This window comes from Artibeus jamaicensis, unplaced genomic scaffold (genome assembly GCF_021234435.1).
Source record: "Artibeus jamaicensis isolate MK-2021 breed Jamaican fruit bat unplaced genomic scaffold, CSHL_Jam_final contig_563, whole genome shotgun sequence".
Classification (NCBI taxonomy): Eukaryota; Metazoa; Chordata; class Mammalia; order Chiroptera; family Phyllostomidae; genus Artibeus; species Artibeus jamaicensis.
This window is the reverse complement of record NW_026521889.1, coordinates 71,413-85,209: the sequence shown is the minus strand read 5'-3', so window position 1 is coordinate 85,209 and position 13,797 is coordinate 71,413. Positions and strand designations below refer to the sequence as shown.

At 50.1% G+C, this 13,797-nt stretch overlaps 1 protein-coding gene across 1 annotated transcript in view; it reads left to right on the top strand.

Moving 5' to 3' along the window:
• Positions 1–13,797, top strand: part of LOC128628173 (testis-specific Y-encoded protein 3-like) — a 51,290-nt gene that overhangs the window by 14,445 nt on the left and 23,048 nt on the right. Inside the window, 2 exon segments of the mRNA XM_053670355.1 lie at positions 2,689–2,839; positions 2,941–3,025. Coding sequence (XP_053526330.1) covers positions 2,689–2,839; positions 2,941–3,025 — 236 coding nt within the window.

Sequence of the window (13,797 nt, the reverse complement as noted above, 5' to 3'; positions counted from 1 at the left end):
GACCTTCTTCCTGCAGGGTACTGGTCCTGCTATTCCACTCCCATTCAGTGGCACAAGCGGTATGAGCGGGAGGCCTACAGGCGCAAGCACAACAGCAGCCTTAACTTCTTCAATTGGTTCTCTGACCACAGCCTGGCAGGCTCTGGCAGGATTGCAGAGGTGCGGCCTCCCTGGCACTGTCAGAAAAGGCCTTGGTGTGGTCCCTAGTAGTGTGGGATGGGGATCCAAGCTCTGCCCACCCGACCTTTTCTGTGCCCTCTTCCAGTGCATCTGTGGTGACCTGTGGTCCAGTCCCGTGAAGTACTGCAGGAGGAATATGGCAGCAGTTGAGGGGTCTGAGGAGAGGACAGGTGAGGAGTCCTTGGCTGGGTACTGGGCCGAGGTTTGGGGGTAGTTGGGCCTTTTCTTTCTCTCATGGACCCATTCACGCTGGTGCTGTTTGAGCCCAGGGCCTCAGGTGACCAGGTCATCAGGGTAAGAGGGGATGCTGGGAGGACTGCATTGCACATCGGGTTCATGCAGGGGAACTGTGACGTTTGCCAAGGAGTGTGCATGTCCAGAGCCCCTGGGAGCCAGTGGTGAGTGGTTGCCTCTGCTTCCTGACCTTTCCTTCCAGGCTCACCAGCCCATCCTCTGCACCACCTGCCCTTCCTTGACAGTTGGCCTGCCCAGTGTCCTCAGACCTCCATCCCCACCTGGGTGTAGGCAGCATAGTGGGTAGCACCTAGGAGATAGACCTAGCAGAGTGTCTTCCTTGATCCTCACAGCTGCCTTTGATATTCCCAAGAGTGCCCTGTGCAGCCTTGCCCTGTGAACACTGGTCCCTGAGAAGAGGTCCTGGAAGAATGTGTGGAACACATGGGTGGAGGACAGTTGAGAGGACCCCGGTGCAGATACGGTTCTCTTTGTTGTCAAGATTTCCACATCTTTGTCCAAGGCTTCACCTTGTTCAGAGTGGATGTGATGGTGCCAGGGTGTGTTGTGTGGCAGGAGTTGCCTGAGGCTCCAACACATAAGACAAAGGGTCCACTTCCCCTGAAGAAGTACCTGATTGACAGAGCCTTTTCCAAAAATAGGGCTTTAAGCAAACTTTGTTCTCCCACACAGGCAATAACTGAAGAGGGATCAGCGCAGGAGCCTTAGGCAGGGACAAATGGAGTCTGTATGTGGAGTCAAATTGGAAGAAAAACAACCAGGAGCAATTTTGTGCGACTGTGTGGAGTTTTTTTGACTGCTGTCCTGAGACAGAGCAGGCATATCAGTGTCTTCCTGGCACATCAGTGACCATGGTAGGGCTGGGCCCATACCACTGTGGAAGTGGTAAGTTTTGCTATGGAAAGCATTGGGAGGTGCAGTTCTTCTCACCGGGCTGGGGCTGGCATGAAGAAGCAAGAAGGAAAAGGTTAGTTCACTGGGTGCTACCCTTCTGCCTAGGAAGGTAAAGACATTGAAGGAAAGGCTCTGGCCCCTGAGGCCCTCCAGTGTCCAGTGCTCACTGTTCTGCATGTGAGACCCCTCAAGGTGGTCCTCAGTAGATGGGCCTTGACTTCTTAAGAGCAGGTAGCACGCAGGATGGCAAGAGTTCCTCTCCAGGGTGGACACAGTGGTTCAGAGACAGGGGTGAGTTATTGTCTTCTGCTGAGACTCTCAGCCTCTTAGGCCTTGGGTCCTGGGCAACAAAGTACACTTAGGGACACTGTGCAAGGGGGTCAGAAGCACAGGGAAATGCAGTGAGGAGGTGAAGCTGTGTTTGGCAAGACCCCTGGTGGAAGGCTCAGTTGGCACAGGGCTACACAAAGCCAGAGGCTACCTCACACTTCGACACAGGAGCTCAGCCCCCTCCCTGGTTCACTGAGGCAGGAAGGTAACCGAGGTTGAATGCGGTGCCCCCTACTTATGGCGTCCAGGGACATTAAGCCTTCCCTTTGGGTTAGGGTTCCACTCTTCCTCAGGGGACATGGCCTCCTGTGAACAGCACTCATTACCCTAGGAGCTGCCATTAGTTCCGCAGGACACAGGCCAGGGCAGGTGACCAAAGGTGACCTTTGATCTACATTCAGCATGGAGATGGCCCACTGATGCACACTTGGTGTCTTTCTTGGGATGTGTGGGAGAAGGGGCACAGACAAGCAATTCGATTATGCCTTCTTATGAAGTGAGAACTATGGTCACAAACCTCCTGAATTTTGAAGATACGACCAGTGTGAGGTGGCCTTGCAGGGATGTAGCCCCAGGGCATTTTCACAGCAAGGCCTTCCTTCCCTATGAAGGAGTCAGGGAGTCTGGGTGTGCCCTGGGTAAGAAAATAAAGCCCCAGGGACTGGGAAGCGGTGCCATTCAGGATGGACCAGGTCCCAGACAGAAGCTGATGCCTGTGCAGGAGTATCCTGTGCATCCTCCCACCTGCAAATCCCAGACAATCCCGGAGCGAAAGGAACATATACTTTTGACTTCCAGTACCTCCATAGTCATTTGCAAAGTCTTCTCTCACCACCAGGCCAGGGGAATTCCACACTCACAGGATTCCTAGGAGCCCATGCTACTCGGCTAGCCAGTACCAGTGTGTGTCCCTGCAACCAAGGACACAGTGGCGCAGGCTCTGAGGAGATGACTGGGTCCCTTTCCAGGCCTCAGCTGAGTGGCGAGGATTAACAAGTATCACCTTTTCACCTGACTTTCTTCCTGCAGGGTACAGGTCCTGCTATTCCACTCCCATTCAGTGGCACAAGCGGTATGAGCAGGAGGCCTACAGGCGCAAGCACAACAACAGCAGCCTTAACTTCTTCAACTGGTTCTCTGACCACAGCCTGGCAGGCTCTGGCAGGATTGCAGAGGTGCGGCCCCGCTGGCACTGTCAGAAAAGGCCTTGTTGTGGTCCCTAGTAATGTGGGATGGGGATCCAAGCTCTGCCCACCCGACCTTTTCTGTGCCCTCTTCCAGTGCATCTGTGGTGACCTGTGGTTCAATCCCCTGAAGTACTACAGGAAGAAGATGGCAGCAGTTGAGGGGTCCGAGGAGAGGACAGGTGAAGAGTCCTTGGCTGGGTACTGGGCCGAGGTTTTGGGGTAGCTGGGCCTTTTCTTTCTCTCATGGACCCATTCAGGCTGGGGCTGTTAAAGCCCAGGGCCTCAGGTGACCAGGTCATCAGGGTAAGAGGGGATGCTGGGAGGACTGCATTGCACATCGGGTTCATGCAGGGGAAGTGTGACTTTTGCCAAGGAGTGCGCATGTCCAGAGCCCCTGGGAGTCAGTGGTGAGTGGTTGCCTCTGCTTCCTGACCTTTCCTTCCAGGCCCACCACCCCATCCTCTGCACCACCTGCCCTTCCTTGACAGTTGGCCTGTCCAGTGTCCTCAGACCTCCATCCCCACCTGGGTGTAGGCAGCATAGTGGGTAGCACCTAGGAGATAGACCTAGCAGAGTGTCTTCCCTTGATCCTCACAGCTTCCTTTGATATTCCCAAGAGTGCCCTGTGCAGCCTTGCCCCTGTGAACACTGGTCCCTGAGAAGAGTTCCTGGAAGAACATGTGGAACACATGGATGGAGGATATTTCAGAGGACCCAGGTGCTGATGAGGTTCTCTTTCTTGTCAAGATTTCCACATCTTTGTCCAAGGCTTCACCTTGTTCAGAGTGGATGTGATGGTGCCAGAGTGTGTTATGTGGCAGGAGTTGCCTGTGGCTCCAACACATAAGACAGAGGGTCCACTTCACCTGAAGGAGTATCTGATTGACAGAGCCTTTTCCAAAAATGGGGCTTTAAGCAAACATTATTCTCCCACACAGGCAATGACTGAAGAGGGATCAGCCCAGGAGTTCTTCAGGCGGAGACAAATGGATTCTGTACATGGAGTCAAACTGGAAGAGAAATAAACAGGAGCAAGTATGTGTGACTGCGTGTAGTTTGTTAGGCTGCTGCCCTGAGACAAGGCAGGCATATTAGTGTCTTCCCACCACATCAATGACCATGGCAGGGCTGGGCCCATACTGCTGTGGAAGTGGTAAGTTTTGCTATGGAAAGCATTGGGAGGTGCAGTTCTTCTCACCAGGCTGGGGCTGGCATGAAGAAGCAAGAAGGGAAAGGCCAGTTCACTGGGTGCTACCCTTCTGCCTAGGAAGGTAAGGACATTGAAGGAAAGGCTCTGGCCCCTGAGGCCCTCCAGTGTCCAGTGCTCACTGTTCTGCATGTGAGACCCCTCAGGGTGGTCCTCAGTGGATGGCCCTAAACCCTTAAGAGCAGGTATCACGCAGGATGGCAGGAGTTCCTTTCCAGGGTGGACACAGCAGGTCAGAGACAGGGGTGAGTGATTGTCTTCTGCTGAGACTCTCAGCCTCTTAGACCTTGGGTCCTGGGCAACAAAGTACACTCTGTGCAAGGCGGTCAGAAGCACAGGGAAATGCAGTGAGGAGGTGAAGCTGTGTATGGCAAAACCCCTGGTGGAAGGCTCAGTTGGCACAGGGCTACACAAAGCCAGTGCGCTACCTCATGCTTGGACACAGGAGCTCAGCCCCCTCCCTGGGTCACTGAGGCAGGAAGGTAACCGAGGTTGTATGGGGTACCCCCTACATAATGCGTCCAGGGACATTAAGCCTTCCCTTTGGGTTAGGGTTCCACTCTTCCTCAGGAGGATATGGCCTCCTGTGAACAGCACTCATTACCCTAGGGGCTGCCATAAGTTCCGCAGGTCACAGGCCAGGGCAGGTGACCAAAGGTGACACTTTGATCTACATTCAGCATGGTGATGGCCCACTGATGCACTCTTGGTTTGTTTCTTGGGATGTGTGGGAGAAAAGGCACAGACAAGCAATTTGACTACATCTTCTCCCAAAGTGAGGAGTACGGCCACAAACCTCCCCAGTTTTGAAGATGCGACAAGTGCGGGGGGGCCTTTCAGTTATGTAGCCCCAGGGCTTTTTCAGGGCAAGGCCTTCCTTTCCTGTGAAGGAGTCAGGGGGTCTGGGTGTGGCCTGGGTAAGAAAATGAAGTCCCTGGGATTGGGAAGCCGTGCCATTCAGGATGGACTAGGTCCCTGTCAGAAGCTGATGCGGGTGCAGGCATTTGCTGCTGCACACAGGCATTGTCATCGAACCCACAAGTCCTGTTCTGTGGGGTGTGGTGTAGGTGTTGTCCTCGTGCAGGAGCCTGTGCTTGCCCGCCCACTCTTCCTTCCTGGCCAGCTGAGCAGAGACACAGGGTGAGCCCTCACAAGGGCCATGTTGATCTTTGCACACGCGGTACAGTCCTCATTGAAGACTCTGTTGTTGTTGCCGGGCACACCTTCTAACTGTGGCGTCTGGGGTGGAGTGTGACATGCTGGGCTACCCAACATCAGCACCAGGTGTGGGGCTGTGTGCAGTTCTCCTTGGGAGAGAAGTCCCGCCTTTTCTGGACAAGAAGATAAGCTTTGTGTTTTTTTTTGGTGTCCTTCCTCATGGGCTGTTCTGCCTCACTGTGCAAAGCCTGTGTCCGGTGACCTTGGTGTGAGCATTCTGTCTGGTGTGATTGACTGCTGGTTTCCTCAGTGCTGCCTTGTGGTTCTGCCTGCACACACAATGGGGACTTAGAAGCCTCCCAAATCTGTAACACTCCACTTGACACCTGTACTCCTGCACCCTTTTCTGAAAGACTACCACACAGCCTGCATTGTTCTTGCACACACAGTGGGGACTTAGCAGCCTCCCAAAGCTGTCAAGCTCCACCTGACATGTGTGCACCTGCCTGTGAGTGGGGACTTAGCATCCTCCCAAAGCTGTAACCCACCACCTGACACCTGTACTCCTGCATCCTTCCCTGAAAGACTACCACACAGCCTGACATTGGCCTTGCTTGTGAGTTTCCTACTTCCCATAACCTGTGCTCTGGCTCACACTTGCCATGCAAGTGTCCGGGATGTGTCACCCCTCTGCTGTCACGCCCATGGTAGACGTCCCAGAGGAAGGGTGGGTTACATCTCTGTTTTTACAGCAGATACCCTCGGTGGTGCTTTGTTCCAGTGGCAGGAAGCCATGCAGAATCTTTCTGCCATGGCTGTCATGGAAATGCCATGCCCAGGGCCTGTCCTCCATGGTTGCTTGCACGTCCTGCCCTATAACATCCTGCCCTGAACGGGGCCCTGGCAGTTGTACCCAGACAAGTACAACTAGAGCTGCACCCATGGTCACAGACATGGGCCCAACATCCTCTTGGACCTCTCTGACAACCAGGATGTCCCCAGTCATTCCATTGAGCCCTTTCAAGGGAGGCCCACTGCATCTTCCTCCAGCAGGGCATCTAAAGCATGCTGTGTGGTGTTTCACATCACCAGGAACCTGATGGGCTTTGCTGAGGGAGCCCCTGGCTTAGTTAAAGCCTCAGGGTAACAGCACTGAGAGTAGGGAGAAAGTGGCAGGTAGGACTTTGCCTGGAAGAGGGGGTATGTGGTGCTCAGGGGGCAGAGCTGGAGGCAATGAAGGCCAAGATTGCTGAGGCCAAACTGTACTGGCTCTGCTGATAAAGGCTGCTGCTTGAGGACTTGGGTTTGTGCAAGCTGTCTGGGACCTAGCTACCTGTTACTGACTTCACCTCAGCTCCAAGGTGAGGACCTGTGGCTAATTCCCTCTGGTATTAAGCCAAGGGCAGGGATGCCCCAGTGGAGGGATCCCCGAGCGGGACCTGTGTTTGCAGAGCTAAGGGGCAGGCGTTCCTATGTGAGTTGTTGCACCAAGAAAGACCTCTGAGAAAAGTAAGCCTGATCTGGGGCGCAGAAGAGCTGGAGGTTCCCCAGGATGCCAGGTGGAGGGTCAGAAAGGTGAACTGGGCAGCAGGTGGACCCTGTGCACACAGAGTAAGTGCGAGGAGGTGAGAACTCCCACTGCACCTAAGCACTGTGGGTGAGTGGCCCAGGGGGCTCTGCAACAAGCAGGAGTGCTCCCCACATTTGAGCAGTTCCACTTGAGGCATGGTGGCCCTGCCTTATGTGAGCACAAAGCATGCCCTGGGCTTTGTGTCCACACAAAGCTGTCAGTTAGACACGCTAACTCTTTGATTTGGGGGTGCTGGTTGGGCACGTGAAACCAAATTTCTCAGGTACATGGATTTTGTTTTAAATCAAAGGTGCCTCCCTTTCATACTTAGTGAAGACAAGAAAATTTCCCTCAATACACTTCATGGATATGTTTTTGAATAGCTTTTATTGACTTACTTCTGGAGAGGGGGAGGGAATGAGAAAGACAGGGACAGGCCCCCAATGGGGACCTGGCCTACAAATCAGGCATGTGCCCTAGACTGGGAATCAAACTGCTGACCATTTGGTTTGCAGCCCAGCACACAGTCCACTCAGCCACATCAGCCAGGGCTATTTCAGGAAAATCTTGATCAGTGTACATGTCCTGTGCACAAACCAAAGAGAACAAATTCACCCATTGCTAAGCAGAGTTCTTTTCATCTCTTCCCGGGTCAGGGGCACCCTTGGGAACTTGTATAAAGTTCTACATATTTCCCTGAAGTACGTTCCCACATACAAAATTTTTTACACCAAATGCAGGTAGAAAAGCCACATCTAAGTAATCAGATATAGGTTTGTTTGCACATGTTCACACAGAGAACAAGCATTTGAAGGTCCGTCCTAAATGTCAGGTATCTGTCCCAGAATTGTGTGTATTCTGAGTGAGTTTTATTGTGTTGGGTCTGTTTCAAGATGAACTGATTTTGTATGATAAAGTGAGCTTTGTTTCAGAATAAATACACAAATGGATATCGGATATGTCATTATGTATGAACCACCACTTTTTTTTACTCCATGAGGTTCAAAGCCCCAAAGTGGAAGGCTCTAATACATGGTCACCAGAGATGAGTTCTGTAGAAAACAGTTCAAGGGGATAGAGGCAAGAACTAACAATGGTAAATGCATTAAATTAGCTCAAAGTTTGCATGGTTTTACTACAAGGTGGTTGAGATGTTTTGCACAGAAAGTATTTCTGTCACTTTTATGAGTATTAGAATTTTTAGCACTTGGCAATCATTTGAATCATCAATGTTAATTCTTTATATTAAGAAGTTTATATATATTAAATCATTCAGTTAAAAAAAAGAAGCTTAGATTTTTCTTTTCCTGAAAGGTTTAAATATAAATTGAGATATTTGTATCTGTGCAATCTTACTGGTTTTGCACTCCAATGGTGTCTTCCTCATAGTTTAAAAATTAGGCGAGTTGTTTAAACTCAGGGATGCTCTCTGGCTCCACCACTTGCTCCTCATCCACCTTGCAGACTTCTTGCACATCCTCTTTTTTTCTGTTTCTTTTTACTTTTTCATGTTTTTCTTTTTTATTATTTTTAAATATACTTATTTGCTCTTCAAGTACAGTTTCCTGTCTTTTACTACCATCCCAGCCCACCCTCCCACTGCACCCTCCCATTTTCACCCCCCTTAGCCATTGTCCATGTATCCTTTGTACCAGTTCTTGTAAGTCCTTGTCCTTTTCCCCTGAAAGTCCCTCCACTCTCCTCTCTGGTCACTGTCCTCCTGTTCCTTATTTCAGTTTCTTTGGTTATATTTCGCTTGTTTGTTGTGTTGCTTAGCTTGCTGTGAAAGGTGAGATTATCACATAGTGGAAGGTAGTGGTAAACTCCATCTAGCACCACTTTGTAAAGGTCATCTTTTGGCTTGATCTACTTTAACCATTTTCCCATCTGAAGACTAAAGGGATGAGAAGTAATATCAATAACGTTACATCATATTGATGCAAACAGATGAACAGCTTTTCAAACCTACTTAGCCCTGTGACTGAAAGGAGGTCAAAGTAAGGTCATAGATAAGGAGAAAATATTTCCCAAGCAAATATCTTCCTTGATATTATTGAGTCCTTTCTGCTGCCAAGTGGATGATACTTATCAATGGTAACTGCCTTCCCTTAGACACCCAATTCAGAAATGTATATATTATTGAAACTCCTTGAAGAACGCTCCAGTAGTAAGAGAAAAGGATTAATGAAACACACATACTGGGAGAAAATATAAGCATTTCTTTCTGCAATGTGTACCTTACTTTGTTCCTCTATGGCCACCCTATTGAAAATTTATTCAGGGTGCCAAAGCTACCTAAAAATGTGTGTTAATAACACGCATTACTCAGCTATTCATTCAAACTGATTTGTCATTCCGTTCATATCCTTCATTGTTTTTCTGTTAATTTTAGAAGTATTTCACAGTACGGTTGCAGTTCTCTGTTTAGTGTAGATGTCGTATTTTCCCCATTTTCCTTCACTTATAGAGAGAGAAACATTCCATATAGTTTAGTGCTGTGTTTTCTGCATTATGCAGTTCATCTGATTTAAATGCACCCCCTTTCATCCTGGCTCGTACCTCACTTGCTTACAATTATAGTGTCATTCATATAGGCCAAGGTTGTGGGGTCTATCACTGGTCCAGGCACACCCCAGTACCAAGTAATACGTGCATAAATGGCTAGAACAACAAATTGTTGTTTCTCTCTTTCCCTCTCTCTCTCCACTTCCTCTCTCTCTCTGAGGACAGTAAGAAAGAAAAAGATTAAGTAAAGAAATAATAGAGGATGAAACCGCTAAAGTATAAGTTTTACAAGTAACATTTTACTTATAATGAATACTACCATTTCTTAAATTCCCCATTAGCTCATGGTGGTTTATTCTGAATTGGAGTCAAAAGCTGGGTCACAGCACTGGTTCTATATACAGTACTTTGGGTTTTTGGTGTTCTTTTCAAAGATTGTATTCAGTTATTTTTAGAGGGAGGAGAGTGAAGGGAGAAAGAGACAGAAACATGAGTGTGTGTTTGATACCCCCTAAAACTGTTGGGGACCTGGCCCGCCACCAAAGCAGGGGCCCTGGCTGGGAGAAGAACCAGCAAACCTCACATTCATTGGCTGACACCCAGTCCACCAAGTCACACCAGCCAGAGCTGCCTTTTTGCTCATACTTTTGTAAAGGAAGGTGAAGTCATAAATTCCACCAAGCCTACTACCACACATGGGCCAAGCAATGCAAACAGTCACATGGGTGGCTGGTTTCCACTTCCCACCTCAAGGCCTCATTTGCTGTCCTTGGGACCAGGGTATTCTCCACAGATTTCTGCATGGCTGTTTCCTTCCCAACATTCAAGGTTTAGCTGGTATCCCTGGATTTCATGAACAAAAACACCATCTACTCCCCTTACAATCTAACAAAATTAATGCCTTTATTTTCCTACTTAACATGTGGGTGGGTGTTAACCATGGGACTCTGACTCATTGAGAACCCATAGCTGTAACTGAACAAAAAGGAAGTAAAAAATAAGTAAATAAATAAAAACAAAGCAAAACAAAACGAACAAAAGCCCAGGGACTATATGTTGAACATATATCTGGGAGGGGGTGGAGAAAGTGAGGTATTTTCCTGAGTATATACCTCACTGAGTTAAGATGTCATGGCTGACACTGTGTGATCCTTAAAAAATCCCATCACAATGACAAAAGAGGAAGATGACTGTTCGTGGGTAAACATTTAAGAACATAACCATGGGAAACAAGTTAAATTTCATTCCAGTGGGAATGTTGAGCAAGCAAGGGATGGAAGTATTTCTTAGAGGAGTCATCAGAAAACATCACAAACAAAATGATACTCTTCTGATTTTTCCCAATGTCTCCCAGTCCTCCCTTGCACCAGAACTCCAGTGTAGGTACACAAAGGCAGTCCTGGGAAGCAGCCCTGTCTCAGACTACTGTAATGCTTCAAGGAGTGGCAGACTCTAGCAAACATTCCAAGGCCTTGCCTCCGAACTTATCCATCCTCCTAGTGGCCGGAGAGAGCCATGCCTACCAACATAGCTACTTTAACCAGCAGGAGACTTCATACAACTTTGTCAGGCTGCTCCAAGACTGACATTTTTGCTGAAGGGGAAAACACTTCTAGAAATTGACAGTGACCACCTACTGTAGACAAGCTGGTGAATTGTGTGTCCTCTGATCTGTTGTACTGGCCCCACTGTCAGGGAGGGCTCTGGCTTTGGGCAGTCCTCTGGCAATTTACCCTTCCTGCAGGGACTTCTTGCAAAATGCAGCTTAACCTGTTCCTTGCCTTCCCCCATGCCCCTGAACACCTTTGCCAAGGTCCCAAACTGTGCCTTGATGCCTGGTATGCTGGCCCTCAGCAGGCGAGGTTCTCAGCAGAAGATGGTCACTCACTCCTTTGACTGGGCCATTGGGGACGCCCTGGGAAGGAATGCTGTGTCCTCCCTCATGCTACCGGCTCTTAATGTGTCCAATGCCAGCCAACAAGGAGGAAGCACCCCTGGTGGACTCTGCAGTATAGCTGAAGACTGCAGAGCTTACAGCCTCGATTTCTGCAACCTTTCCTTGATCTTCCTTACCTTCCTTGAAGGAAGGATAGGACCACAGGAACTGGCCTTTCTCTTCTTTCTTCTTCCACCCAGCCCCTTTATGGCAGGATAAAGTGAGCCTTTGGGTGAATCCCACAGCAAAAGTTCCCCCTGTCTCCTCATGTTCGAGCCCATGTCTCCTAGGGCCAGTCATTCCCTGCGATGACCTGAGATGGTAATGAGGGACTCCTTGACAGTCAAGTCACTGAGGTAGAAAAGTTGGTGTTAAACAAAAGCACCATCCCGCCCTGACCACTGTCTCTGTCCACCTGCAGCGGAGAGAGGATGAGGAGGGCAAAATCTCACTCTAGGGCATGGGTCTTGCCTGTGTTCAGGCACAGGTCATTTCCTCAAGCTGCCTCCCTCCCTCACTCCCTGTCTGCAGCCTCACCACCAAATCAATATTTAAGCTCAGCATGTTTTCACCTGGTCACACATTATGGCTGACAACTCTGCTTGGCTGAGAAACTCTCTAGGTCAAGGAGCCTGCAGGCTGGGTGCTGGACAAGACTGGCTAGGGATTGGAGTGTATGTGGACAACCACATCCCAGCATTGCCTCACCTATCTTTCCCCAAGGCTTGTTTCTTCTGCATATAGGGCAATGAAGTCCCAGCTGGCCCTGGTAACCTGCTGCTCTCTGCACAGACACAGACAGGCTCATTTCCCACACCACCTGCATCTCCAGGTGGTCCCTAGGTGCCCAGGCCTTGGAATTATATGCTTCCTTCTGCACAGCACACACTACTAGTTCTGACTCTCCACGTGGACATTCAGAGCCCCCTCCTGCAGCATGACTCACAGAAGAACTTGCGCAGAATGGCCTTTGTTCTATCCAAGAGTCCGATTGCACTGCTACAACTAAGGAGGCAGGTCCCCTAAGGCATGCCTCAGGCTTCCTCCTCCATCTTGAGCTTTTCTGCACCGTATCTCCATCCCCAAGCTTTCCTGCAGAATGTCTACGTCCTCTCTGATATATTTCTCATGGTAACGTCCTCTAGGCTACCCTGGCACACTCCGTTCCCTGCACTAAGGCATCAAGGAAGGACACAGTTTGGGCCCAGAATATAGGCATGCACTGCAGGACAGTGCAACTGAATTCCAGGGGTGTCTTTAGCCTCTGCCAAACCCTGCACTGGAGCTGAGAGAAGTCCCTCCCAGCTTGCTTGTTCATGGGCTCCATCTCCTACTGGAGGGCCTCTAGGGCCTCCAGGGGGGACCAGCTGCAGGGCCCACCAGGCCAAAGCCCTGCCTGTTCCTCTTTCAGTGATTCCTGCCCTGGCTCCTTTCCTTCTGCCTGAGGCATCTCCTCCCCCTCCTCCAGCAACTGCCACTCTTGCTTGCAGCTCTCCACCTCCAGCACAAACTGTTCCCCAAACCAGTTTCCCCTTTATCCTCCCCTCCTTGTCCTACTCCCATCCCCCATGCAGCCCCCTGGGAGCTCATGCTCCTTTCTCTGCACTAATGGCCCCTCAGCCAACACCTCCTCCAGCCTCCCCATGTGCCACTCTAGCCAAACATCTCCCCCTGCTCCCGGAACCCAAACTTTCATCTTCTGCCAGACTTGCACCACTTGCATGAGGTCCTTCCCCTGCACCACAAGCTGCTTGCTTCTCAGGCACCACTCCACCCTCCCATCCCTGCTCCTTCCACAGCTCAGCCCTGTAAGACCCCTGCTTGACCTCAGGCTCCTCACTGTTCCCCAGCTACACCTCAGCCACCACTTCCTTGTCCCTACCACCTCAATATCTGGCCAAACCTCTGCACCTGCTATTGCCAAACTTTCATTCCTGCAGCCAAGAGTCTGTCCCCAGCTTTCAATATATCATCAGCTGCCATCATGTGACTGCTGCTTACAGCCCTGGTGCCATATGTGCACACACAGCTCCACCCTCACCTGAACTGCATCACCAGCCAGTGTGGATGCCTACTGGAAGCCTCACAGGCACCCAGAGCCAGCTATCAGCCTTGGTACCCAGCATCCAGTGGCTCCCATCTTCCCAGCTGTCCAGACACCCATTCCACCAGGCTCTGTGTATATTTTAACCCCTCACAGCACAATGGTGGAGGCAGGAGAGCCTGGCAAGCTGTTTGTAGGAGGGCTCAGTGTGCAGACTAATGAAAACACTCTTAGAGCACTGTTTGGCAAATTTGGACCCCTAACAGAAGGTAACTCTTAGAACCAAGGTGCATGTGTTTCACTCTAAAGAGATTCTCCCTGCTTATGCCATGCACTGGTTCAATAAATACTATTTCGGGGAGCCTGGCACTTATATGAACAATTTCCTCAAGTTCCTCTCTTGTCCTGCAAAAGCACTGAGAGCCATGAGGTAAACTGTCTGCTTACTGCTGACTTACTCATGGTAAAAAGTTGAAGTAGTAAATGTACTGTGCTGGTGGAACATGACCTGGGGAATGTATAGCTTAACTA